The following is a 22,740-nucleotide window of genomic DNA, read 5'->3' as shown; positions in this document are numbered from 1 at the left end:
TCGAATTTTCTTTTCTTCTCTTTTTTCTTCTCTTTTTTTTTTCTTTTCGATGTCCTGTTGCTAACGTATCATTACGAGTCCACAGGCAGAGTAGGCCAGCGGTTAACTTCGTATTTTCCGCCCTTCTTTTTTTCTTCGAGACGTCAACAGAAGAAAAGCACGGTACTTTTGGTCCAATACAAGAGCAGTTGGTCCTTATCTGGCCACCGTCTTACGATCGCTCATAATCCATTGTCCGTCGGGAATTACAACTCGGCTACAATGACGTCTAGGGTTATAGTTCCTATGGATATATACAACTCACCTCAGCATCATATGTTTCTTGTTCGCCCGTCCATCCGTCGCTGTTCTGCATTATCCTGGGATATCAGAGCACCGACGATATGACAACCCCACGAAGTACCAGTTCTCCAGCCACGCGTTTCCCTCCCCTTAGCATTATCCTAGTTTTGCTTGCGCAAAGCATGCTCATGTCATAGTGTTGGGCCCATGAAGCAGATAGTAATAAGCGCGCTCTCTCCGGATTCCACGTAGCTGTTCATAAGTCGTCCTATGAATTCCAACCAGCGGAATCTCCGTCTACACCAAGTGTCTGGCGCAGAGGTAGGATACCAAGGCGCATTCGCCCCATGCTTTAGACATATGAAGAGTGTCAAGCTGGTCATGCTCCTTCCCCTTCTCCGACGATAATAGCTGAAAAGAACCGCTCGTGCTTTTGCAGTCGCGTAGGGTTGAGGTATTAATATTCCTGGAAGAACGAGGAGAAATCGGATGCGAGTGGGTAAACAACGAGTTGTCCGGTCGAGGGCTGTGGACAAAGTGATATATATCCAGACCGTCAAAACGAAGAGTAGCGGCTGACTGCCTGATATAGGATGCAGGTTTGCGGCAGACAGTTCCTATCATTGTACCTAGTGTCCAATGTCCCCAAAACTGTACTCAGCATGGCAAGGCACGTTAACCGGGCCTTGGCGACCAGGTTCGCCCGTCCTACTTCGTAGACTCGAAGAGCCAGGCATTTTTTGTGACATGGAACAGACTTGACGGCAGGTAGTGGTAGATAGCGGATGAATTCGTCGCGCCGTCTCATCGCCCCCGAGAGACGCGCATAGCAGGTACGGGGATAGATCGGTCTATGAAGCACAATACGACGGAGAGGCCAGGTGACGAAACCATCCAAGTATCCGTTCGTGGCCATTGGTGCTACCCCTCACTTACGCCGTTCTCTTCACTGCAATTGCAGGTCTGATGGGGAAACTATGGCCAACGAGAATCGTTGGTGACTAAGGAATTCATGTGCTCATGAGGTCAAAGACATGCGGGTAAGGAATAAACAACTGCAAACACTGCAAACCGCATGGTGTCTTGTGCTGATGCACTATGCGGATACAGTGAAATAACACTGTGGGTGTGCCGAGTCTCCGCAACATCGTTTCGTGGAAAATAGGACCTGCCCCGCCTTGGCCCGTGTTTTCTAATGACGTGGATACCCCTTCCAGTGTCCCCACCATCTTCCCTTCCCTTATGACGCCACTCTCCGGCTGTGCAGAAATCGGAGTTACACGGTATCGTCTCCCCGCACCGAGCTTAAGGTATCGAATCGCAAGATACTCACCGAGATTCGCCCGAGGGATCTTGCCTCCGGGGTCGAAGAGCGTTCTGAATTCAACCCCGGGTATAGTTGAGACCCATCGATGCTCGAGCAATAAGCTTCGAACTGAGTGTCTTGTTAGCTGTCAGTATAACAGGAAACACACTTCACTGTGTTCACAACGTTTACTCTGTAGGACTTCTTTGTCGAACCCCGGGGCCAGCTTACTAGGACACGACGCCACCGACAACGAGTACCTACTGGGGCATGACATACTTTTGTATGGTGATTGCTTGGTAGCGGTCACTTTAAAGTCGGATGATTATTAGCGAGTTGCAAATCACATTCTCGGGTTTACACGTGTAGAATGCTCTCTCCAGTCACGTTGCTCACTAATCAACGCTAGTCACCTTCTGCCACGAAGTTCTCTTGCCTTCGGCTTAATGACGAGCGAAGTACTGTACAGCACTTACCTACCTACCTAGGCAAAGCACTAACATCACATCATCCATTAGTCCCATCGTCACGGAGGTGGCCGACCTGGGAAACGACTGCGGCTAGGAGCCCACCCGTAGGTACGAACACCCCCCAATCCGCAGTCACTCCCGTGTGTAAAACACCGCTGTAGTGTTCCTTGTCACCGAGAGAGGCTGCAGTTCACGAACGCGACCACAACCAAGGCCCAACTACAACGTATTGAAGAGGCATGTGTTTTGGTAGGAATAAACCATACGAAGTAGAGGGTGGGCGCCTTGCTGCGTGATAGCGTGGCTTAATGTAGGTGAGGTAGGGGCGTTCTGCGGGTGCGGCTGGTGCGGCTGGTGGATGAGGTGGGTGGTTACAATCCATCCATCTCGAGCCATCTGGGAACATATTGCTTTTTAGGCCCGCGTCCTTCGTTCTATCTGGGGAATAACGGCGACTACAGCACGAAGTACAAGGTCGTAATTCCAACCGGTGCTCCCACTGTGCTCCTACGTCGTACCTACTAGCGGCATCTCCACGTCCCGGTTCAGGCACCGCTACCGCAATCCGTCCGCCCCTCTTCCCCTTGCCCCCTTCCCCCACTCTTACACACACGAGAGGTCATAAGAAGAGCCACGCTGCCGCCCACTTCTCGAGACGAATGCTGGACCGTTTCTCTTATTGTCCCGTTTCTTTTCATAACGATCTGTTTATTCTTCCGCCGCTTCATATTCCTCACGGTTGCATCTACCCCCTTGACTCTTGTCATATATCGGACTAAACTCGGCATCTACTTACTCTCCTGCATATTTCGTCACTATGGGTCTGGTAACCGAGATCAAGACGCCATTGATCGGCAGCTACCAGCAGCCCACCGGCCTGTACGAACCTCGTCCTTCAGTCTACGCTCTCGATTCTCCCTGACTACCGCGTTTCCGCTTCTTCACTCCACATGGGCACCCGCTAACTTGCACCGGAACAGGTTCATTAACAACGAATGGGTTGAGGGCGCGGAGAAGAAGACCTTCGAGGTCATCAATCCTGCCACGGAGGAGGTGATCTGCTCCGTTTCCCAGGCGACAGAGAAGGATGTCGACATTGCTGTTGTCGCAGCTCGCAAGGCGTTTGAGGGAGTCTGGCAGGAGACTACCCCGGCTCAGCGGGGCCAATACCTCCTGAAGCTCGCCGACCTCGTTGACCAGAACCTCGAACTCCTATCCGCCGTCGAATCGCTCGACAATGGAAAGTCTATCAACATGGCAAAGGGCGACATTGGTGCTGTCGCCGGCTGTCTCCGCTACTATGGAGGTTGGGCCGATAAAATCGTGGGCAAGACCATTGACGTCGCCCCGGACATGTTCCATTTCACACGCCGCGAGCCTGTACGTTTCACCTCCTTCCTCGCCTCCTGATCTGTCAATTCATATATCTGCTCCGCTTGGGCTCTTCTCGTGGGTCATACTAACATGAGGTACACGAGTAGATCGGCGTTTGCGGTCAGATCATTCCATGGAACTTCCCCCTCCTCATGCTAGCGTGGAAGATTAGCCCCGCGCTGGCCACCGGCAACACCGTCATCATCAAGCCCGCTGAGCAGACTCCCTTGTCGGCGCTCGTCTTCGCCAACCTTATCAAGGAGGCCGGTTTCCCTCCTGGCGTCCTGAACATCATCAACGGCTTTGGAAGGGTCGCTGGCGCGGCCATCTCGGCCCACATGGACATCGACAAGGTCGCTTTCACCGGTTCGACTGTTGTTGGCCGACAGATCATGAAGGCCGCGGCCTCCTCCAACCTTAAGAAGGTGACTCTGGAGCTTGGCGGCAAGTCACCCAACATCGTGTTCAACGATGCCGATATCGAGCAGGCCATCTCCTGGGTGAACTTCGGCATCTACTACAATCACGGCCAGGTATGCTGTGCTGGCACTCGAATCTATGTGCAAGAAGGCATCTACGACAAATTCCTCGAGGCGTTCAAGAAGCGAGCCCAAGAGAACAAGGTTGGAGACCCGTTCCATGACGAGACCTTCCAGGGCCCACAGGTCAGCCAGACTCAGTTCGACCGCATCATGGGATACATCGAGACGGGCAAGAAAGAGGGCGCGACTGTTGAGATTGGCGGTGAGCGCCACGGTGACAAGGGCTACTTCATCCAGCCTACCATCTTCTCCAACGTGAAGCCCGACATGAAGATTATGCAGGAGGAGATCTTCGGCCCCGTCTGCGCCATTTCCAAATTCTCCACAGAAGAGGAGGCCGTCCGGCTTGGCAATGACTCTTCCTACGGCCTCGCTGCCGCTGTTCACACTACCGATCTGAACACGGGCATCCGCGTGAGCAAAGCGCTCAAAGCCGGCACGGTCTGGGTCAACTGTGAGTGTTAACCCCCCCCCCCCCGGATGGATAAAGATAAAACTCACCCCACACGTCCCCCACCGACCCCGTTGTAACCCCTCTCTAAATTCCCTTGAATCCCTTTTCTCCTCACTCACCTATCTCCGCTGTTGCAACCAAAATGACTCGGTAAAGCTAACTCCACACTCCAGGCTATAATCTTATTCACCACCAAGCTGAATTCGGTGGCTACAAGCAGAGTGGCATTGGACGTGAATTGGGAGAGATGGCGTTGTTAAACTACACCGAGAACAAGACTGTAGCGATCAGGCTGGGAGGTGCTATGTTTTAGGTAGGTGACGGGAGGATATGAGAAATTCGAAAAAACCTGCTCCCAATTTATGACCTATTATCGTCGGGAGGAACATGTACACAAAAATGGGCAATGTACCTTAGCTAAAAATTTCGAGTGTAACAAAACTTACCTTTTGTACAAATGCAAGCCAAGGAACTGTACTGTCTGCGATACGACATTAACCGTGTGCGATTGGCGGTCATTGTAAGCGACAAAGTCTCGATGCCCTTGACACTTGATCAGAGCCCTTCAAGGATCGTTTAATCCTGAGTGCGCTGGAAATTCCATTGGGTCGTACACGGAGGCCGTTCCTTTAACCCGCCTCTACCCGCAAGTCGCCAAAGATTCTCCAATTGATTCCAGAGAGGGGAGCGAGTGATGTCGAGGGGCATCGGCCGCATGGGTTTTGTCACAAAAAGCGAATTCCCCGCAGTCGCCCTAAATCTCGATGGTGGTCCGTGCGCTAGCTCTACCCCACACCAACCCCAGTCCCCGTTGACCCCTCCATGAACGCGTGTCAAACACGCGACAGATGCATCCTCATCTCGACATCTTCAAAAATGTCCTCTCATCAGCGATCCCTATCCCAGGCGGCCCCGTCGGAGAAGTCGTACTTTGAGCAGCAGCGCGAGGCTCTTATTGGCGAGATTGCCATGGTACGTTACGAAGCGGCCCAATCCCTTCAAAAAGCACACGTGGGACTAACGAATCGACAGAGCTTCGAACAGGTGCTCGCCAATATCAACAAGCTGAACCGCTCTCTTGAAGCCGTTACGACTGTACGCTCTATACCTTGATTCCTCTGCGTCCCGCAAGCGCAAGAAGCGATGCCCCTTCTTCGTTCCTGCTGGATGGAGAGACAATGCTAATTAGGTGCCCTTTTTTTCGGCGGGTACTTTCTCAAGGTCGGTAACGAGTTTTCGTCCGTCGAGGCGCTGTGGTCGCAGTTTGAGAATGTCATGGCGAAGGATCCAGAGGAGAACCAACCCAACGAGGGGGACCGTGGAGAAGGCGAGGAGGATGAGCACAAGAATAATGCGGAACATGAAGCACGTTCGTGACACCTGGGATGGAGGGGAGGCGACAATGGAGCGATTTGATGACAAAAGTTACTGATTCACTGTTTACGATACCCCTGTTTTCGATGTTCTATTGCTATCTTTATATCTCGCGTTCGATTTCTTCTTTCCCCTGGCTTCCCCCCAAGTGCTTTTTCCCCCGCCTTTTTTCGTCTCGGTTCGTATCCAGGCTTCCCCGAACACCATCCTTGTATATGATATTGGTTCCGGTGCTTGGATGATGATCTGGGGATATATCTGGCCTTGGTGTGACATCAAGTTCTCTTGTGGAAGCCAGACGGTCCACCGAGGCCATTTCTTGTGAACTGTTTCTCCTCGTCTCAGTGGGTAGTATGAGGCAGGCATGCGGTGCTGCCGACTAGCTCTTCCAAGCTCTCCCAGGCTCTCCTAGGCTACCGTGCGACTGGAGGCGACAAACCGCGATATCTAGGTGACCCCCAATGCTGTGTCTGACGAGCGATCTAGGCGACGCCTCTAGTAGAGCCATCTTTACGGCTGGTCTTGGTCTGAGAAGGTGCATAATAGAATAGAATGCTTTCAATACAAAGGTAATAAAAGTGCACTGGTCCGGGCCAGTGGAACATCTGTGAAAGACGGAATGTATCTGTCCCACAACACAACGGGACGAGTCGCATCTTATCAATACAACTGTCGATACGGACTCCAGACTCCCATAACAGCCCCCTCTCTCGCGCAATATCTACCGCTCTCCCCATGGCTCCGACTCGAGCCAAGTCCAAGAAGAAGAAAATTAACCGGGAGAGAAAAATGCCTTCGTTCGTTGCACGTAGTCCCCGCCTCCTCCATATCATAAGACAAAGTCAGTCATAACAACTAGATGAGATCGTGCAACAAAAAAAAAGTGTCGTTTCGTTACACAGCCTCGCCCTTCCTTCACGAGAAGCCCTCCAGCCGTTGCACTTTCGTAGACTCCCATGTTATCTTCAACGCCGTTTTTAACCATCGCCCCTCGGCCGGGTGTCAAACAGGCTGGCACAATGCGCCGTCGCCAAGCTCCTCTACAAGAGCTTACAGTTCCTCTTCTTCTTAAGACGGCCAACGACTGGAATGTTGGGCCCGCCGCTGCCGGACCGGCCACCGCCGTTGGATGAGCCTTCGGCAGCCATCTGGGCCTCGATGTTTTTGCGGTCGTTAGCCACGACGGTGAGTATGGCTCGCTCGAAAATCTCGTCGACGCCTGTCATTTCTTTGCTGCTGCACTCCATGTATTGGGCATTCATCTTCTTGGCCACTGCCATGCCTTGCTCGGTGGTGACGGGAGTGAGGCCCTGTGTCTTGAGCATGTCGATGCAAGTCTTCTTAAAGCGGAGATCGGACTTGAGGGCGACGAGGAAGAGAGGGGTGTAAGGGCAGAAATGGAGAACTTCGGGATACCACTGGAAGAGAGCTTGTTAGTCGTCGGGACGCAAATTGGTTCTGGTATTAAGCAACTGCTGGGCGTAATTTTATGTGGACAAAACACACCTTGTCCATGACGTTTTCTAGTGAGTTGGGGCAGTCAATCGCAAAGCAGACAAAAATAAGGTCTGTTTCGGGATATGACAGTGGCCGTAGCCGGTCATATTCTTCCTGGCCGGCAGTATCCCATAAAGCGAGTTCAACGACTTTGCCCGATGGCTGGTGGATAGGGTAGGTGATGTAGTTTTCGAATACTGTTGGTACATATTTCTATTTAGGGTTCTGGGATTAGCATGGATGGTACGTGTTCAGTGGCAACCAGCCATGTTGGGACGGCTCCTTGTCATGGAATGAATTCCAACGCACTTCTGGGAAATAGCCCTGGCTATAGCTGATGAGGAGACATGTCTTGCCGCAGCCGCCGTCACCAACGACGACGATCTTCTTGGAGTAAGCGGGCCCTTCGGTCATGTGGGTGGCGGCAGATTCACGGCCGGTAGAGGAACTCATGGTGGTGCTGACGGTACCGTCGCTGCTCCGAATTCGCTGGTTACGACGCCCTCCACCAGTCGCCGTGTGCTGGCTACTATCGTCGTGCCTCTCGCCCGGGTTGCTGTGATAGTAAGAGTTGCGGTATTGATATGACGATGCCATTGCACGCCAAGCTGCCTGGCGCCCAAATGCTCTTCCTCCTCGAGAGGTGTCGTCGTCGATTTGGATTGTCCGCTTGCTATTATGGGGAGCGAAGCAACTCTTTTGCAACTTTCTTGTCTCGCTGCTATAGGTAGGCACCTTTTCTGGTCAAAGCTGCCTGCGCCGAATGGGCAAAACGTAGATGCCGATATTGAATGGGATGCTCAAGATTCGAGACTTGCCGGGGGACTGCGACAGCACTTGATGATGCCGATAAGCAAAAAAGTCGATATGAGAATTAACCCACGTCCGAGGACCCTTATGTTTGCGAGGAATGGAAAATGTTGCGGGATGGAATGGAACCCAGGGTTTGGTCTGGATCAGGTAGTGTGGTTGCGGACTCGGAAGGGAAGGTCAGCAAGTGTCTCTTTAGGGCGGAGCAAGAGCCAGGTGGTGGGTGCTTGTGGTAGGATGGAGCCAAGTAAACATGTCGGCAGGGCAACGGGATCAACTCGAAGCACATGGTGACGGACGCGCCGTACTCCGTAATTCCAGAAGGTAGAGTGTACCTAATTGACGCACGGGCCACGACCCTGGAGACCCCGTTCATAGAACTTCGGAATTCGGATAAACCATGTGTCCATTTCTACTATGGAGCACGACGCGTTTTTCTTTCTTTCTTTTTCTCCTTCCTTTTTTATCTTCCGAACGTCTTCAAGCGACGGCCTTTTTGTCTTTTCCGAAGACAAATCAGACGGGCAACATCGCCCGCTCCCGTTATTGCTTCCTAGGGAGTACAGCTGGAGGGAAGGTATATACACTAGATTTTCGGCTGCTTTCTCTCCTCGCATTGTATATCACCCATCAGGAGAAACAGCTGCCATGTCCTCGGAAGCCCAAGGCAACCACTCGGATGTCAGGGGCGACGATGGGGAGAGCAAATACGTGACCCTCGTGTCGTGCGATGGCTACGAGTTTGTGGTCCTTCGTGAAGCTGTCATGGTTAGCCCAGCCATCAAAAGTATGCTGGATCCCCGGAGTAGATTCAGAGAAGCCATCACAGGCCGATGCGAATTCTCTGGTATAACGTGAGTACCTTCCCCTTATCCCTTCCGCCCCGTCGCGTACCTCATCTGGCTTTGATGAATGTTTATCATTTCGCTGTGTTCTTTCTGACAGAACCATCCCTCTTGCGAAGGATTGGTTTGCGTGAATGTCCACTACACTTGATCTGAGCCTTGCTTTTGTCAACTTGTTTCCTTTGAAAGGCCCGCCTCTTTGTTGGCAGCTCTCAATCTCGAATCTCTGCGACTGACACCAGGACTCCAGCGGTATCATCCTCGAGAAGGTCTGCGAGTACTTCCAGTACTGGTACCGCTACCGTGACCGAGACGACGTGCCAGACATGGATATTCCGGTCGAGCTTTGTCTAGAGCTGCTTGTAGCCGCAGACTATCTGGGACTGGACAGTACGTCTTCGTCATGTTCCAGAACAGTTCATTTCACCGTGCCTATTGCTGACAATCGACACAGGACAAAACGCAGCAAACCGTTATGACAGTGATGAATCCGCTTGACTTTCTCGTTTTGATTATATCGTCTCTGGCGCTTAGGGTTAGGCAACCGCGTTTGGCTCCCAATCTTCTTGGTGTGGGCGTATGACGGGCATCTAGAAGAACCCGACGACCCGGCAGGCAACTCGACATGTAATGGCTGTCGTTCACGGGCCTGGATTGCATTGGGGATGATGCCATGATGATGGGCTGACGCATAGTTGTGCGTAATATGCTCTGCATGCAAAATGATAAGCATGCCACGACGGTCTACCGCTTACCGACCTGTCGAAACCCTCTAGGTTCACTCGTGATCAAGGCGGCAGCTTCGGTTTTGTGCCAGCGCGATCTACCCATCTTAGCATATTGCGTTGATCCTGATACTCCGTGGATTAACGTCTAATTATGGATGGAAAAACAACCTTCAAATCCGTTCACTCTGCTCGACGAAAGCTCACCATTGAGTCAATGCATTTTGCGGACTACGAAGTACATCTCCGTAAATGCGGCAGGGGACGGACAATGACTGCTAGTTTATTTTTGGGGGTATGTCCACGAGTCATATCACATTCAGCTTTTTTGCCATATACCCAATAAACATACAATGGCAGGGCCTATAATATAACCTCTCTCGGCCATATATCATACACTATAGGCGCTCAGCAGTTTTCGGCATCAGTGAAACCTGCCACGACCTCCCCTGCCTCTTCCTCTTCCTCTCCCGCCTCCTCTTCCTCGTCTCCCACCAAATCCTCTCCCACCTCGTCCTCCAGCCCCCCCACGGTTATATCCACCCTGGTACGTCGAACTTGCCGGTGGCCCCGACGCTTTCCGAGCCATCCTCTCCTCGTCAGAAGCATCCCAGAGGTTCTCCAACCCCAGGAGCTCACATAACGCCGCGGTTTGGGGGTTCGTGTATTCAAAGGGCTGATCCGGCGGGTTCCGCCAGTCCTGGGCCTCAACGTGTGGCGGGGCCGTGACTGTGAAGTTGGCAGGCACGTCCAGACGGCCCGGACGCATGACATGTTCCTCCACCCAGGCACGCTCAGTGTCGATGGAGGGGGCGTACACGGCTTCGCCCAGGTCCTGGGGCGGGTGGGCCGTACGGTCGCCGATTTTGAGGTAGGGATGGAAGACCCGGGTGATGGCGAGCCATTCGGGGTCATACTGGAGCGCGTATCGGCCCGGATGCTGGTGTGGCTGTCGATGATGCTCGGTGGTTTCTTCATTTGCGGCGTTTAGGGAGGGTTCTGAGACAGGAGGGGCGGAAGATGAGGCTGAGGAGGAAGGTGTTTGATAAGGATGAATTTCGAGCAACTGGAGGAAACGACGACTGGGAAGGCATTTGTCGAGGGCTAGAAACCGCACTTGTTTGTTGGTGATTCCGGGCGGGACAGGCTGGCCTGGTGTTGTTTTGGGGGTTGACGCTGGTCTTGCGAAAGATGCTGGCAGTTGAGCCCGCAGCTCTTCAGAGACCGTGTTTTCCGTTACTCCGCCGCCGCCTCCATCATCGCCCTTTTTCTCATCGCCCTTTTTCTCATCGCTCTTCTTCTCGGTTTCTGATTGTGGACCGGAGATTTCGTCGGGCTTCGTCTCAGATTCGGAGGAGCCAGGAGCAGGCGTTCGGGTATCGACGTCCATGCCATCGTCGTCCAAGTCAATTTCGTCAGGATTGGCCGCGTCAACTGAAGCTGGTGGTGGCATGCTTGGCCTTGCGACGTTCTTTGACACAGGATCCACCGCAGTAGCTTGAAGATCGTGGACTCCGTTATTGTTATCGTCGTACGTTTTCAATGCGGCGTACTTGCAATGGAGATGAGCAGAGAACCAGTACGGCGGGCGAAGGCGGTCCATGAGGTACTCGGCAGCGACGTTGCCAAGAGTACCATCATTCGACTCCCTCTCAAAGTCCGGCTTCATACGCCAGAGTGATTTCTGGTCACCCCACTTCTCAATGGCACGAGGCCAGTCGTGGCTGAGACCAATGTCAACCTGGGAACGTAGGAGGAGAAGCTTGCGAACGTCGAATTCCCGGACGTGGTAGAAGCTTTTGACGTCATCCGGGCCGAAGGGAAGACGCTCGTGATGCGTCTTGCGGTAGTCGAAACCTTTCCAGATGCCGCTGAGACCGGCGATGCGTAGAGGTCCCAGACGCAAGACGTTGGCGGCGCCCATGTAGTAGATGTTGGGGGCGACCCAGCCGCCGTAGTAGAGCTCCCATAGGTGCGAAGCCGCCTCATGGTTCCCAGCGATGAAGATGGTCAAGTAGGGTGCCGTGCGGCGGCCTGCATAATACTCCCAGAAGTCTGCCATTTCGCGGTACTTTGCTGGGACGGACATGACGGTCAAGTCGGCGGAGTTCCGAACGGCCTATAATGAATGGCGGGTTTGCGTCGTGCGTGTGAGAAGATCAGAATGAACAACATGACGAATGTCAAGGAGAGTAACGACGACCTACCTGAAAATCACCCCCGATGATGAGCACGTCGACCCCATCCCAGCCCCGAGATTTGCATGACTCGTCAACGGCCGCGTAGATGGCATTGAGTGTGCCGTGACCCTATGTGTCGAGTGAGACGGGTTCTTTCGGGGAGAAGAGCGAGAGGGAGAGGGGGAGGTCAAATACATACACATCCTTCAACAGCGACTCGAACTCCCTGCTCCTCAAATGTCTTTGCGGACATTTCGGTTAGGTGTGGATGTGAAAGGCGACCGGGTGGTTGTGGTGTGGTGGTGGTGGCGTTGGTGGTAGTGGTGAGTTCACTGAGGTGGTGAGCTTTTCAGCAGTTGCTTGGAGGTACATCTCCACTGAAGTTTTTCCAGGGGCGGGAGCTTAGGACAAGAATAAGGCAAACCCTCCCCCGAGGATGAGATGATGTGTATTCATTGATACACTTGGCTCGGGCCAGAAACGACCTTATTATAGTCTAATCGTATTTTGATGACCATTCATCGAATATTCGAATATCTCGTACCCCTTGATCTCAACTCAAACTAAGGTACCTCAATCGCCATGTCCCGCCCAGGGCTTGTATCGCGAGCAGAACAAGAACCACCAGATTGACTACCGACTTACCGACCTGACTTCAAACTCATCTCGTCACCCACACAACGCTTCACAATTCCATCCGTCTCAGAGTCGCTCATAGAACTCCAACAGCCTCTTCGCCCCAACTTCCCATGGCACATCATTCTGCAAATGGTGCCCAGCCCCGGGAACCAGTGTGAACCAGACTCCATGCCTTTCATCACGTTCATGGTGGTTCTGGCTTTCATCGTCATCCTCACCCTCGTCATTTGCCTCAATATTCCTATGGTTTTCCTCGGCATGGGTCTTCTCCGTGTCCACAAGGCGCGAAAGCGCATTTCTGTACGCGATCGCCACACGTTTCATGATGTGAGGAGTCGTCAATTTATCCTCCGTACCCGTCATCACCAGAACCCTGGCTGTCATGCCGCTGCCGGGGTAACCGCCCCAGCCCTGAATGGATCCCACCACGTCCTCGACATGGACAAACGGCCTTAGCATACTGATCGGCCATAGAAAGCTTTCGTATCGGCACATTCGTGTCTGGAAATCCAATACTTTGGCGTCAGACACCCCGCCGCTGAAGAAGGACTGCTTGGTCAACGCCGGATGCGAAAGGGGCGAGTTGGGATGGCCGCCCTGAAGGATCAGGCGGAGCATGCACCAAGGGTCAAGCGCTACCCAGTTCCTGTAAACACCGAGCCTGGTTGACACATTAATGTAAGCGGCCCATTTCTCGTTCCGCGTCCCTCACAAGGCTTTTCCATGCTCCAAATGGAGGCACCAAAATGAGAGGATTAGAGGCTTGTTCAAAGGCAGAATGACCGGCTACTTACGATCCAAAGCCAGGAATAGCGCCCAAGAGGGCCAACCCTCTGACCCGTAGTCTTTTGTCTGAGAGGATACTCTGGCTGATCCCCCCTCCACTAGAGTGTCCGACAAGTAGCATGTCATCTCCCTCCCGTTCCCGAACCCAACGGATCGCGGCCAAGGCATCTTCTTCCAGCGCCCGCCTGGTGGTGAAGTAAACCATCATAGGGTACGATGGGGACCAGCTGTTTCCGTGACCGCGTAGCGACACGGCATAGCAAGGTATACCCTGCGCTGCGAAGTACTGCATGTACTCGGCCCAGACCCATGCGCCGCCCATGCCTCCATGGATAAAGAAGATGGGCATACGGAGTTCGGAAGAAGCATCAACGGGCTCGTTATAGAGAACCTCAATGTTGCCAGACGGCGTGTCGACCCAATGTCTCCGGAGTCCGGGGGCGGGCGCAAGAGGAGCAACCTTCTTCTCGCATGGGCGACTCCAGAAAAGCCATCGGTAGTTGAGGTAGAAGCTGAGCATTTGGATTAGAGATGGTCGGTTATTACTGCTCCAATGATTTGGACTAGGAGTCGACTCCCGGCAATACTAATAGAAGCGAAAAGGGAGTACTGCACGGAGTACCTTAGGAAGTGGACGGGGAGAGGAGTCTGACAAACGTTCCAAACTCTAAAACCTGAGGCTGCCGTCGCTTGTGATTCCTGTGTCTGCTGGAAGGGACCGGCCAAGACATCAAGGCCACTAAGGTAGGTCGCGAGTACCTAAGCAGTGGCTGGGCTGCTGCTGGTACGAAGTCACTCACGAGTATTACCGTACAGAGCGCAGGTGTTGACACGATAATTGATGCATTATCGACCGTTCATCCCCAGACCATCAAATCAAAAACAAAAGGCCCAATCCATCCATCAGTGACACCGCCTGGCACAGGAGGGGCTTCTATTCTCTGTTAAGAGATGACACGAGTAAAATGCATCATGAAAGTGACACCATAACTGGTACCAGGCTCTGGACATGCTATAAGACACGAAGAGAGCAATGGTTAAGGATGTCGTGTGCTACTCCGTAGGACAGACAGGTCGGGTCGACAAGGCAAATTCAAGCAGTTGATTGAGTGAGAGAGTCCTGTCTGGGTTCCATCTCAACAAACGGTTCAGGAATTAGTGGTTCGGCCTTATCTTATCATGCAGGCATCATAGTGGGGCTTTAGCGCCCCCGAAGATCACCCGTGGCACTCCCCAGCAGCAAGTTCCACCGCAAACTTCCCCAAAGTTCAGTTTCCGAGTCTCTGTTTGGCGACCCTTTGAATCTTCGAAGCCAACCCTGATCGACGTCGCGAAAACCATTGCCCGCCATGAGTGTATGGTCTCCTCTCCTTTCCACCCGCACTTTTCTGAACGCCTGGAAGCTAACATTTCGTTCAGTTCGTTCCGGTAAACCCCCGCCCAATGATCCAAGATCTGTATGTCATCCCATCCTCGACCCTTCCATACACCCTCCCCCCGAACGCAGCAGACAAACATCCAAGTCCCCGACCTTCGTCCGCCTTCCCGAGATTCTCTTACTAGGCTACGGCGACAGCTTTACTAACGCGTAGGCGCGCTCTCACAGCGTCAACAAGGACGTGCTTGTTCGGCTCAAGTGGGGCGAGACCGAATACAAGGGAAGACTCGTCAGCGTCGACTCGTACATGAACATCCAACTCAGCGGTGCCGAGGAATACATCGACCAAAAATTGACCGGCGCGCTCGGACAGGTTCTGATTCGGTAAGAATGGAGAAGGAAAAAAACAGAGCCGGAATTCCCTCTTTGGATCACCATGCTTCCGTCATTATGCGAGGGGCGAAGGCTCCTCGTTCCCATCCCCCCCGCCTGCGCTTTAGCGGTTCTCAGTCGACCTTCCCACGACATTTCACAAGGCGCTGACGGTTCATTCTTTTTTCTTAGGTGCAACAATGTTCTCTACATACGGGGAGCAGACCAGGGAAGCAACGGCGACGTGAAAATGGAGGGTTGATGCGAAGGCCCTGGAGATTGTGTGTGCGGTAACATGGAACTCGAATCGATGAATGATAAAATTCTACGGTGGAGGACGACAGGGGAATCACTCAACAGTGCAGACGACGAAGGGAACTCGGTCGGAAAACAGAGGAGGGTCTCTCTCCAGAAAGACCTGTGTTCGGCCGAGCCAGGACTGAGCCGCCTGGGGCCTGGCCATGCGCGACCAACGGCCGGGCGAAGATGGGCCCGCTGTCATATTGCGGGATGAACGGCGTTTGGCGGAGCGATATTCATTGATGGATTCTACGTCGGTCATGGACGAAAGGGATTCCGCAATCTTACTTCCTTAGCTGCTGTCACCGGGATATACCCTTCATTTCCCCCCTTATTTTTGATAAACAATTGTTCGACTCCACATGGCCCGCCAAGATTTGGTTCTTTTTTTCCCTCTCTGCATGACATTTGCCTCTTCGCTCGTTCTACATGCCGGTTCCTCCTTGCATTCATTCCCTTTATGATGATGGTGCCTTCCAACGCACCGCATATCCAGAAACTACATCAGACAACCAACTTTCCGGCTGCTGCACAGCTCCGACGCCCCCACTTTGATGCGCTGCGTCTCACTGACCCACGTATACGCCTCGACCAGCCATTCGTACCACACCTTCGTGTCATCCGTCTGCCGCCACATGGTGACTTCGAGTTCCGTGTCGGCAGGGTAATAGAGAGGACGCTTTACAGAATCTAGTCAGTTTCTCATCTTCCGAAAGCGGTTGGGAACTTGGGACACGTCGGATGGCGTACCTTGATAGGGAAGAATATGGGGAACCAAGACACCATGTCCTTGCTCTTCTTGTCCATAAAGTCAGGATGCGTGCTGATCTCGACATTCTCCCTGCCGTTGCCCAGGCGAGGTGCATACAGCACCGACTCGAAATAGCCGGCCAGACCGTGGATCACACCTCGGGTCCGGCAGACAAAAGTCAGGTGGCAGAAGCGCGAGTTGTGGTCGTTGGCACCGGCCGCGCCGGCCATGCTGCCGCCGCCGCCGCCCATGACACCGCCCGAACGCCTCGCCTCCATAGCCTTCAGGGTCGCGTCCGGGATCGGGTGTTGGAACTCCCAGGCCTGCTGGAACCGGGGATGCCCCGGAACCCGCTCGGCGGCTGCGAAGTCCATCGCGAAGAGGTGGACCACCCAAGGCGTCTCGAAACCGTTCGGGTCCGTCGGCGCACGGCTCAGCAGGTCGGCATGAATGCGCGGCGTGGCGATGGGGGTCATGTGCGCCGTGTAGGACTCGGGAATCGAGATGCCGTGGGGCGCAAGGACGTGCTGAACGCCGTCGAGGCATTCGGGAGACAGCTCGTTGTCTCCGAAGGAGCCCAGAAGCTCGGATACTAGGATGTCCACCTTGCCGTAGACCGGATTGTCGTCGGGTGTCCCCGAGACCAGCGGGCCCTTCCAGGAGCGCATGTCTGTTTTGACGACCGTGACCTTGTCCTCCCAGATCAGCTCTTTCTGGTGCAGGAGGAACACGTAGGCGTTTGGGTTCTTCTCAACCGCCCAAACCTGCACCGGTACCCCCGTCTTTTCACTGGCCTTCAGCGCACGCGTCACCAGCGGCCCACGGCCCGAGCCGACAACGGCAATGACAACAGAGCCGTTCGCCGAGGAGTAAGATCTGCCGATATCTTTCCATTCGGCAAGAGCCTCGACGATGGCAGCCTCGTATTGGTTGTACTTGACAGGATCCCCTTCAAAAACCTCGTATGTGGCCGACTCTAGGTTGTCCGAAAGGGGCTGAAGAGGAGACTGCAACCAATCTTGAAAGCTGGCGAGGGTGGTGCTTTCGATGTAAGACAGTGGGGGTTGCTGGGTCTCAAGCCACTTGAGGTAGACGACGTAGTCCCGGAAAGCGCTCATGGGGCTTTTAGCCGTCTGAGAGGCAGCGGCAGCTTCCTGCAAGCTAGGGAAGTCCGCACCTTGGGTGACTCGCAGCTGAGTCTGTGCGACCAATGTGGCCAGGTCAGGGCCGACATCGCAGAGAAGCAGCCACGGGGCGTTCTTCAGTCGCATATACGAAAATAGGAGATCCTGGTGGGTTCGGGGCAGAGCCGGATGGCCAGCTTTGTTCTTTTGGAAAGTCTCGGGACCAAGCGTCAAGTAGTGGAGTGGTTCGGCAAACCACTTCTCCTGAACTTCGCGCTCCGGGAGGACTCGGGGGATGCGCAAGGCTTGAAGGGACCTGCGGGTCAGTAATGGTCTGGGCGGCTTCTGGGCGGTTTCTAGTTTTTCAATTGGGTCATCTACTCACCAACAAAGAGCCGTGGGCTGTAGTCGCATATGGTACGGATGGTGTGCCAGGAGTCCCATGTGCTGTATATATCGATCTCACCATCCGTTCTCTCTGCAGAGTTCTCTGACTGTCCCGCCAAATGAGACAATATCTCGGATCGTCTCACCTCCAGTCCGGGCTCCCTGTACATGGGGACGTGGACTAGAAAGCTCAGGCGGCTGCCAATGGCCATGGCTTCCTGTAGGGCCCGTCCATGCTGAGAGATTCCTTGATTACCACCGTTCCTGGAGCCATCTAGCCTTGGGCCGGGGATCACAATGCTCCTGACGCCGCAGAAATTGGCATAGGCTACTTCGAGATTCAGGACCTGGCGAGAGATATTGGCGACGGTCGGGTTGGAGGAACAGAGGTCAATCCAGGGGCTGATGTATGCTATGTAAGTGTTCACAGCAAGGCTAGGAAAGAGCGCGGTATCTTTCGGGGTGAGAGGCGGGACGATAGAATCAGCCGGCAATTGAGATTGGCCACGGTCGTCGGAATCGCTTTGTTCGGTGATTTGTGCCAAGTGACCCGCGACTAAGTCGAAAATACGGGAACGGAAATGGTTGTTGGTCACGGGAGTGGTGACAAAAGTGACCTGGCCATAAAGCGTGAGTTCGAGTTCATGAGCATGAGATCAAGAACGTGTGGCGAGATGTCTCGTATCTTACTCCTGTATTCAAAATCTGACCATACTGCATCTCAGTGAGGGGCTCTTCTCGAGAAGAGTCGTGCTGCCCAATATGGAAAGTAGGACGCAAAGGGCTGTGGTCGCCACCATCTTCAGACAGACCGTCGCTCATCATCTTGGCAGTGATGATGTTGTTAGTAAGTCTTTGACCGATCGACAGTGCAAGGTACGGAGTTGTGGTAAATCAAGAACACTGGGTCATTGACTTTCAGGGCGATCCTTGGGACAGTAAAGGTGCCAGGTAGCCCCTATCTCTCCTGGAAGGACGCAGACGAAGAGACTGGGAGTGAGAAGGGAAAGGGCTGTTTCCTTACCTTTTTTTTCCTGCCCTGTGCCTTGCACTGAAGATCTTGAAACGGCCAATGCAATGTGGGAAAGAGTGTGAAGAAGCTGGCTTAACGGCGCATCATAGGTGAAGTTGACTGGTCTAGCGCCGGACAATATCGTTTGTCTCCCTTAAAGCTTGATAGACACTTAATTGCCTAACAGGCTAAGAAGCTTAATAGCAATCGCGTGTCAACCTTTTTGCTGTCAAGGAGAGTCAAACCAGGATAGTCCGAGATATTTGCTAAGGTAAGGTAGTTGTTGGTGGGGGGGGGGGGGGGGGAACACCCCAGGACCCTGAATATCCATCTCTAGGTACCTTACCTTATCTGGGACAGTGCTAGTTGGAAGTACCAAAGAGGTACTCAGGCCCGGGATGGAGATTGTTAAAATAGCTGTGACATGTATGTCTTCATGTCTTGGCCAGTTTGTAAACTGTGGATTGTAAGGCATAGGGCTGCCGTACATATTTACATGGCAATATCTAAGATGTCAATAAACTGCGGTGGTTTGTGAGAAGAAATAAAGAGAGATGGGTTCTTAAGATCCATGTTAAAAACATGAAGAGACAAGGTAAGGTACAAGACAACACAGTGTCATTAAGAGGCCAGCTACCGTATCCCACCCATTATATATCTTATCGATAACATTTTTTTCCCTTATCGTCATCACGTTTATCTTGATTGGTCAGTTATGGCTCCCCTCCAGTATTTTTTTCCATTTGTCCTTTGCCTTGCATTCAGCCTTTCCTCAGCCTGCCTGGAAGGTGTCTCGTCCTCGCTGCCATTCCCTCCTGCCATCCGAAACGTCGGAATTCCTGTCGGGTCTGTTTTTCGTGGTGTGTACGAGGGCCGTCATCCCTGTATCACATTTGTTTTCGTTCCATTTTTGCTTCGAACAGAGACTCCTCTTGTCTTGACCGCACCATGGCCGACAACCACAACGGCGATCGATCCATCAAGCGCCAAAGCTCCGACGACGGCGAACCTTACTCCCGAAAAAAGAAGTCAAAAATGGACAGCCTCAATGGCGACGGCAAGGCCAATCCTTACCTCGCCCACATGTATGAAACCGATACCAACGGACACAGCGAGCAAGATCCTTTCGTAAACTTTCGCACCAGAAACACCACCGCCAAGGAGGCCGAGGCTGTGGAGGACCTCGACGTCAATGCTTTCACCGGCAAGCCCCATTCGTCGCGCTACTTCGACATTCTCCGCGTGAGGAGGGATCTTCCTGTCCACAAGCAGAGACAAGAATTCCTCAACAAGTACCACTCTAGCCAGATCCTCGTCTTCGTGGGAGAGACGGGTTCTGGCAAGACCACCCAAATTCCCCAGTATGTCCTCTTTGACGAGGTGCCCCATCGCTCCGGAAAGATGGTCGCCTGCACACAGCCTCGTCGAGTCGCCGCCATGTCCGTCGCCCAGCGTGTCGCCGACGAGCTCGACGTGACCTTGGGCGAGGAGGTCGGTTACAGCATCCGGTTCGAGGACATGACGAGCCCCAACACTCTCCTCAAGTACATGACCGACGGTATGCTTCTACGTGAGGCCATGCACGACCACGAAATGTCTCGCTACAGCTGTATTATCCTCGACGAAGCCCACGAGAGAACCCTCGCTACCGATATCCTGATGGCCCTTCTGAAGACCATCGCGGCCCGTCGCCCGGACCTGAAGATCATCGTCATGTCTGCTACCCTCGACGCCCAGAAATTCCAGCGCTATTTCAACGATGCGCCTCTCCTGGCTGTTCCCGGCCGTACTTACCCGGTCGAGATTTTCTATACCCCCGAGCCGGAAAAGGATTACGTCGAGGCGGCCATCCGTACTGTCCTGCAGGTCCACGCGTCAGAGCCGGAGGGCGATATTCTTGTGTTCCTTACGGGCGAGGAAGAGATCGAGGATGCTTGTCGCAAGATCAGTCTCGAGGTCGACGAGATGGTTCGCGAGATTGATGCGGGACCTCTCGCCGTCTACCCTCTCTACGGCACGCTGCCTCCCCACCAGCAACAGAAAATTTTCGACAAGGCACCTGCGCCCTTCAAGAAAGGAGGGACCCCTGGGCGCAAGTGTATTGTTGCCACTAACATTGCCGAGACCTCTCTGACCATCGACGGTATCGTCTACGTCGTCGACCCAGGCTTCAGCAAGCAAAAGATCTATAACCCTCGGGTTCGTGTTGAGTCGCTCCTGGTGTCCCCCATCTCCAAGGCCTCGGCACAGCAGCGTGCCGGTCGTGCCGGTCGAACCAAGCCTGGCAAGTGCTTTCGACTCTACACCGAAAATGCCTTCAAAAAGGAGCTCATTGAGCAAACACACCCGGAAATCCTGCGCTCTAATCTGGCGAATACGGTGCTCGAGCTAAAGAAGCTCGGCGTGGAGGACCTGGTCCATTTCGACCTGATGGATCCGCCAGCGCCCGAGACGATGATGCGGGCGCTTGAAGAGCTCAACTACTTGGCGTGTCTGGACGACGAGGGCGAGCTGACAACTCTCGGGGGCCTTGCTTCCGAATTCCCGCTCGACCCGGCCCTGGCCGTAATGCTCATCTCCTCGCCAGAGTTCTACTGTTCGAACGAAATCCTGTCAATTACGGCATTGCTCTCGGTACCGCAGATATGGGTACGTCCCGCTAGTAGCCGCCGGCGCGCGGACGAAATGAAGGCGCACTTCGCGCATGTGGAGGGCGACCACCTCACTTTGCTCAACGCATACCACGCGTTCAAGGGTCAGATGAACGCCAATGCCGACGTCAAACGCTGGTGTCACGAGCATTTCCTATCCTATCGGCATCTCTCCAGCGCAGACAATGTGCGGGCGCAGCTTAAGCGCATCATGGAGACCCACGAATTGAAACTGATATCGACGCCCTTCGAGGATAAGAACTACTACACCAACATCCGCCGTTCCCTCCTCGCCGGCTTCTTCATGCAAGTCGCCTTCCGTGAAAGCTCCGGGAAGGTCTACCGCACGATCAAGGACGATCAGGCCGTCATGCTGCACCCGTCCACTGTGCTCAAGACTGACTACGAATGGGTCGTCTACAACGAGTTTGTGCTCACCTCGAAGCAATATATCCGCACATGTACCGGCGTCAGGCCCGAATGGCTTTTGGTAAGACGCCCAATTTTCTCTTCCAATTTCGGTTCTCTTTGGTTTTTTTTTCGTCCCCCCCCCCACGTACTCTTTGGCTAACTTATTGCGCCCCCGCCAGGACATTGCACCCATATACTACGACCTCGATACCTTTGGAAAGGGAGAGGCGAGGACGGCTTTGATGCGTGCCGCGGAGAAGAAACGGCGGAAGGAGGCAATCAAAAAGGGTCGGTGAGGCATCTATCTCTCATAGGGACGGAACGATCAATGAGACGGGGGCACAGGATGAGCAGCAGACTCTGTACGTCGTGATTTATGGTTGGGCGTATTCGGTATCTGGTTTGATAAGTCCGACTGGAGTTGTTTTGTCTTTCATCCAGTCTTGGAGATTTCTTGGGGCCACCTCTATAGACAACAGGCGGTGGCAAGTTAGCGACCCGCAGGGCCCAGGACGTAGCAAAATATAGAAGAGACGGGTTTGAGATCTGGAAGCAGGGGAGAGAGCCGATGTTATCTAGATAAATGGGATGTTGTCCAACATGGATGGCAGCAGGGCGTAACATCTAGCTGGTCATTAACGACCGATACGCCCCACTCCAGTCAACGTTGGATGTGCTATACTGCACGAGAAAATGGCAGCAAATTCCTCCATTCAACTCACACTGGTCGCCAGGTGGAGTTTCTCGGCTTTTTATTATCGAAGACTTCTTTTATCGATCTCATCAGCAGTGGACTTCTTCATCTCGGTCTCAAATGTCTTATTGACATCTAGGGCTGAGGTTCAGGATCCTCCGTAGCACATCCTAGGTAGAAAGTCATATATGCTGTGTACCCGACATCGCCCGTTCCCGAGTTTGGTTTCTTTTTCTTTTCCTTCCTCTTTCTAGATTTCTTCTCTTTATGCAGGCCACCCTCCTACCCTCCATCCAAGTCCTAAATAGCCAGGGTCGCATCCTTTCCTTTCCGTTTTCAGAGATACTGGGAAACTCTCCTACGCTGAGTCTTGATG

General features: G+C 53.4%; 11 protein-coding genes across 11 annotated transcripts; 5 read left to right on the top strand and 6 right to left on the bottom strand.

Moving 5' to 3' along the window:
• Window positions 1-579: 579 nt before the first annotated feature.
• Window positions 580-1,198, bottom strand: SODALDRAFT_355665 (hypothetical protein; the record flags this gene model as incomplete). The annotated part of the gene is made up of 2 exons (XM_028613839.1): window positions 580-808; window positions 912-1,198. The coding sequence occupies 2 exons, from the start codon at window positions 1,196-1,198 to the stop codon at window positions 580-582; spliced, it is 516 nt and encodes a 171-aa protein (XP_028471265.1).
• A 30-nt stretch (window positions 1,199-1,228) lies between these two features.
• On the bottom strand, window positions 1,229-2,454 carry SODALDRAFT_355664 (hypothetical protein; the record flags this gene model as incomplete). The annotated part of the gene is made up of 8 exons (XM_028613838.1): window positions 1,229-1,283; window positions 1,346-1,402; window positions 1,483-1,541; window positions 1,616-1,697; window positions 1,868-1,897; window positions 1,985-2,030; window positions 2,119-2,241; window positions 2,325-2,454. The coding sequence occupies 8 exons, from the start codon at window positions 2,452-2,454 to the stop codon at window positions 1,229-1,231; spliced, it is 582 nt and encodes a 193-aa protein (XP_028471264.1).
• A 197-nt stretch (window positions 2,455-2,651) lies between these two features.
• SODALDRAFT_327660 (aldehyde dehydrogenase) lies at window positions 2,652-4,811 on the top strand. The gene is made up of 4 exons (XM_028610489.1): window positions 2,652-2,937; window positions 3,039-3,438; window positions 3,540-4,428; window positions 4,602-4,811. The coding sequence occupies exons 1-4, from the start codon at window positions 2,876-2,878 to the stop codon at window positions 4,739-4,741; spliced, it is 1,491 nt and encodes a 496-aa protein (XP_028471263.1). The 5' UTR covers window positions 2,652-2,875; the 3' UTR covers window positions 4,742-4,811.
• A 493-nt stretch (window positions 4,812-5,304) lies between these two features.
• On the top strand, window positions 5,305-5,805 carry SODALDRAFT_348180 (hypothetical protein; the record flags this gene model as incomplete). Its single annotated transcript, XM_028613348.1, has 3 exons — window positions 5,305-5,400; window positions 5,461-5,523; window positions 5,650-5,805. The coding sequence occupies 3 exons, from the start codon at window positions 5,305-5,307 to the stop codon at window positions 5,803-5,805; spliced, it is 315 nt and encodes a 104-aa protein (XP_028471262.1).
• Window positions 5,806-6,738: 933 nt separating this feature from the next.
• SODALDRAFT_39552 (ras-domain-containing protein) lies at window positions 6,739-8,075 on the bottom strand. Its single transcript, XM_028615287.1, has 3 exons — window positions 7,609-8,075; window positions 7,309-7,512; window positions 6,739-7,220 (listed from the first exon to the last, which is right to left on the bottom strand). Exons 1-3 carry the CDS (start codon window positions 7,894-7,896, stop codon window positions 6,843-6,845), a joined length of 870 nt encoding a protein of 289 aa, XP_028471261.1. The 5' UTR covers window positions 7,897-8,075; the 3' UTR covers window positions 6,739-6,842.
• A 745-nt stretch (window positions 8,076-8,820) lies between these two features.
• On the top strand, window positions 8,821-9,334 carry SODALDRAFT_241904 (Skp1 family protein; the record flags this gene model as incomplete). The annotated part of the gene is made up of 2 exons (XM_028607374.1): window positions 8,821-8,963; window positions 9,205-9,334. Coding segments are annotated over 2 exons (273 nt in total), but the record flags the coding sequence as incomplete, so codon positions are not given.
• Window positions 9,335-9,949: 615 nt separating this feature from the next.
• Window positions 9,950-12,177, bottom strand: SODALDRAFT_342463 (hypothetical protein). The gene is made up of 3 exons (XM_028613089.1): window positions 12,059-12,177; window positions 11,887-11,988; window positions 9,950-11,798 (listed from the first exon to the last, which is right to left on the bottom strand). Exons 1-3 carry the CDS (start codon window positions 12,110-12,112, stop codon window positions 10,104-10,106), a joined length of 1,851 nt encoding a protein of 616 aa, XP_028471259.1. The 5' UTR covers window positions 12,113-12,177; the 3' UTR covers window positions 9,950-10,103.
• A 122-nt stretch (window positions 12,178-12,299) lies between these two features.
• SODALDRAFT_348176 (alpha/beta-hydrolase) lies at window positions 12,300-14,110 on the bottom strand. The gene is made up of 2 exons (XM_028613347.1): window positions 13,293-14,110; window positions 12,300-13,159 (listed from the first exon to the last, which is right to left on the bottom strand). The coding sequence occupies exons 1-2, from the start codon at window positions 13,802-13,804 to the stop codon at window positions 12,562-12,564; spliced, it is 1,110 nt and encodes a 369-aa protein (XP_028471258.1). The 5' UTR covers window positions 13,805-14,110; the 3' UTR covers window positions 12,300-12,561.
• Window positions 14,111-14,709: 599 nt separating this feature from the next.
• SODALDRAFT_266612 (LSM domain-containing protein) lies at window positions 14,710-15,296 on the top strand (the record flags this gene model as incomplete). Its single annotated transcript, XM_028607497.1, has 3 exons — window positions 14,710-14,741; window positions 14,891-15,046; window positions 15,227-15,296. Coding segments are annotated over 3 exons (258 nt in total), but the record flags the coding sequence as incomplete, so codon positions are not given.
• Window positions 15,297-15,714: 418 nt separating this feature from the next.
• On the bottom strand, window positions 15,715-18,700 carry SODALDRAFT_39455 (arginine N-methyltransferase skb1). Its single transcript, XM_028615275.1, has 5 exons — window positions 18,621-18,700; window positions 18,287-18,421; window positions 17,595-18,213; window positions 16,085-17,514; window positions 15,715-16,013 (listed from the first exon to the last, which is right to left on the bottom strand). The coding sequence occupies exons 2-5, from the start codon at window positions 18,419-18,421 to the stop codon at window positions 15,834-15,836; spliced, it is 2,364 nt and encodes a 787-aa protein (XP_028471256.1). The 5' UTR covers window positions 18,621-18,700; the 3' UTR covers window positions 15,715-15,833.
• A 691-nt stretch (window positions 18,701-19,391) lies between these two features.
• SODALDRAFT_348174 (pre-mRNA-splicing factor ATP-dependent RNA helicase PRP43) lies at window positions 19,392-22,431 on the top strand. The gene is made up of 2 exons (XM_028613346.1): window positions 19,392-21,749; window positions 21,850-22,431. The coding sequence occupies exons 1-2, from the start codon at window positions 19,557-19,559 to the stop codon at window positions 21,964-21,966; spliced, it is 2,310 nt and encodes a 769-aa protein (XP_028471255.1). The 5' UTR covers window positions 19,392-19,556; the 3' UTR covers window positions 21,967-22,431.
• The last annotated feature ends 309 nt before the right edge of the window (window positions 22,432-22,740 follow it).

This window comes from Sodiomyces alkalinus, assembly GCF_003711515.1.
Source record: "Sodiomyces alkalinus F11 unplaced genomic scaffold SODALscaffold_1, whole genome shotgun sequence".
Classification (NCBI taxonomy): domain Eukaryota; kingdom Fungi; phylum Ascomycota; class Sordariomycetes; order Glomerellales; family Plectosphaerellaceae; genus Sodiomyces; species Sodiomyces alkalinus.
The sequence above is the reverse complement of the archived record's forward strand: the minus strand, read 5'-3'. Positions and strand labels throughout refer to the sequence as shown.

What these genes read in the sequence shown, in the direction of transcription:
- SODALDRAFT_327660 (XM_028610489.1), top strand. Translation starts at nt 2,876, where the DNA reads ATGGGTCTGGTAACCGAGATCAAGACGCCATTGATCGGCAGCTACCAG. An exon ending in ATTTCACACGCCGCGAGCCT is followed by an intron (nt 3,439 to 3,539) that starts GTACGTTTCACC and finishes GTACACGAGTAG; the next exon opens with ATCGGCGTTTGCGGTCAGAT. An exon ending in CGGCACGGTCTGGGTCAACT is followed by an intron (nt 4,429 to 4,601) that starts GTGAGTGTTAAC and finishes TCCACACTCCAG; the next exon opens with GCTATAATCTTATTCACCAC.
- SODALDRAFT_39552 (XM_028615287.1), bottom strand. Translation starts at nt 7,896, where the DNA reads ATGGCATCGTCATATCAATACCGCAACTCTTACTATCACAGCAACCCG. An exon ending in GCCAGGGCTATTTCCCAGAA is followed by an intron (nt 7,513 to 7,608) that starts GTGCGTTGGAAT and finishes AACCCTAAATAG; the next exon opens with AAATATGTACCAACAGTATT. An exon ending in TAGAAAACGTCATGGACAAG is followed by an intron (nt 7,221 to 7,308) that starts GTGTGTTTTGTC and finishes GCTCTCTTCCAG; the next exon opens with TGGTATCCCGAAGTTCTCCA.
- SODALDRAFT_342463 (XM_028613089.1), bottom strand. Translation starts at nt 12,112, where the DNA reads ATGTCCGCAAAGACATTTGAGGAGCAGGGAGTTCGAGTCGCTGTTGAA. An exon ending in GAGTCGCTGTTGAAGGATGT is followed by an intron (nt 11,989 to 12,058) that starts GTATGTATTTGA and finishes CTCGACACATAG; the next exon opens with GGTCACGGCACACTCAATGC. An exon ending in TCATCGGGGGTGATTTTCAG is followed by an intron (nt 11,799 to 11,886) that starts GTAGGTCGTCGT and finishes CATTCATTATAG; the next exon opens with GCCGTTCGGAACTCCGCCGA.
- SODALDRAFT_348176 (XM_028613347.1), bottom strand. Translation starts at nt 13,804, where the DNA reads ATGCTCAGCTTCTACCTCAACTACCGATGGCTTTTCTGGAGTCGCCCA. An exon ending in GCTATTCCTGGCTTTGGATC is followed by an intron (nt 13,160 to 13,292) that starts GTAAGTAGCCGG and finishes TGTGTCAACCAG; the next exon opens with GCTCGGTGTTTACAGGAACT.
- SODALDRAFT_39455 (XM_028615275.1), bottom strand. Translation starts at nt 18,421, where the DNA reads ATGATGAGCGACGGTCTGTCTGAAGATGGTGGCGACCACAGCCCTTTG. An exon ending in CAGCCCACGGCTCTTTGTTG is followed by an intron (nt 17,515 to 17,594) that starts GTGAGTAGATGA and finishes GGTCCCTTCAAG; the next exon opens with CCTTGCGCATCCCCCGAGTC. An exon ending in CCATATTCTTCCCTATCAAG is followed by an intron (nt 16,014 to 16,084) that starts GTACGCCATCCG and finishes GATTCTGTAAAG; the next exon opens with CGTCCTCTCTATTACCCTGC.
- SODALDRAFT_348174 (XM_028613346.1), top strand. Translation starts at nt 19,557, where the DNA reads ATGGCCGACAACCACAACGGCGATCGATCCATCAAGCGCCAAAGCTCC. An exon ending in TCAGGCCCGAATGGCTTTTG is followed by an intron (nt 21,750 to 21,849) that starts GTAAGACGCCCA and finishes CGCCCCCGCCAG; the next exon opens with GACATTGCACCCATATACTA.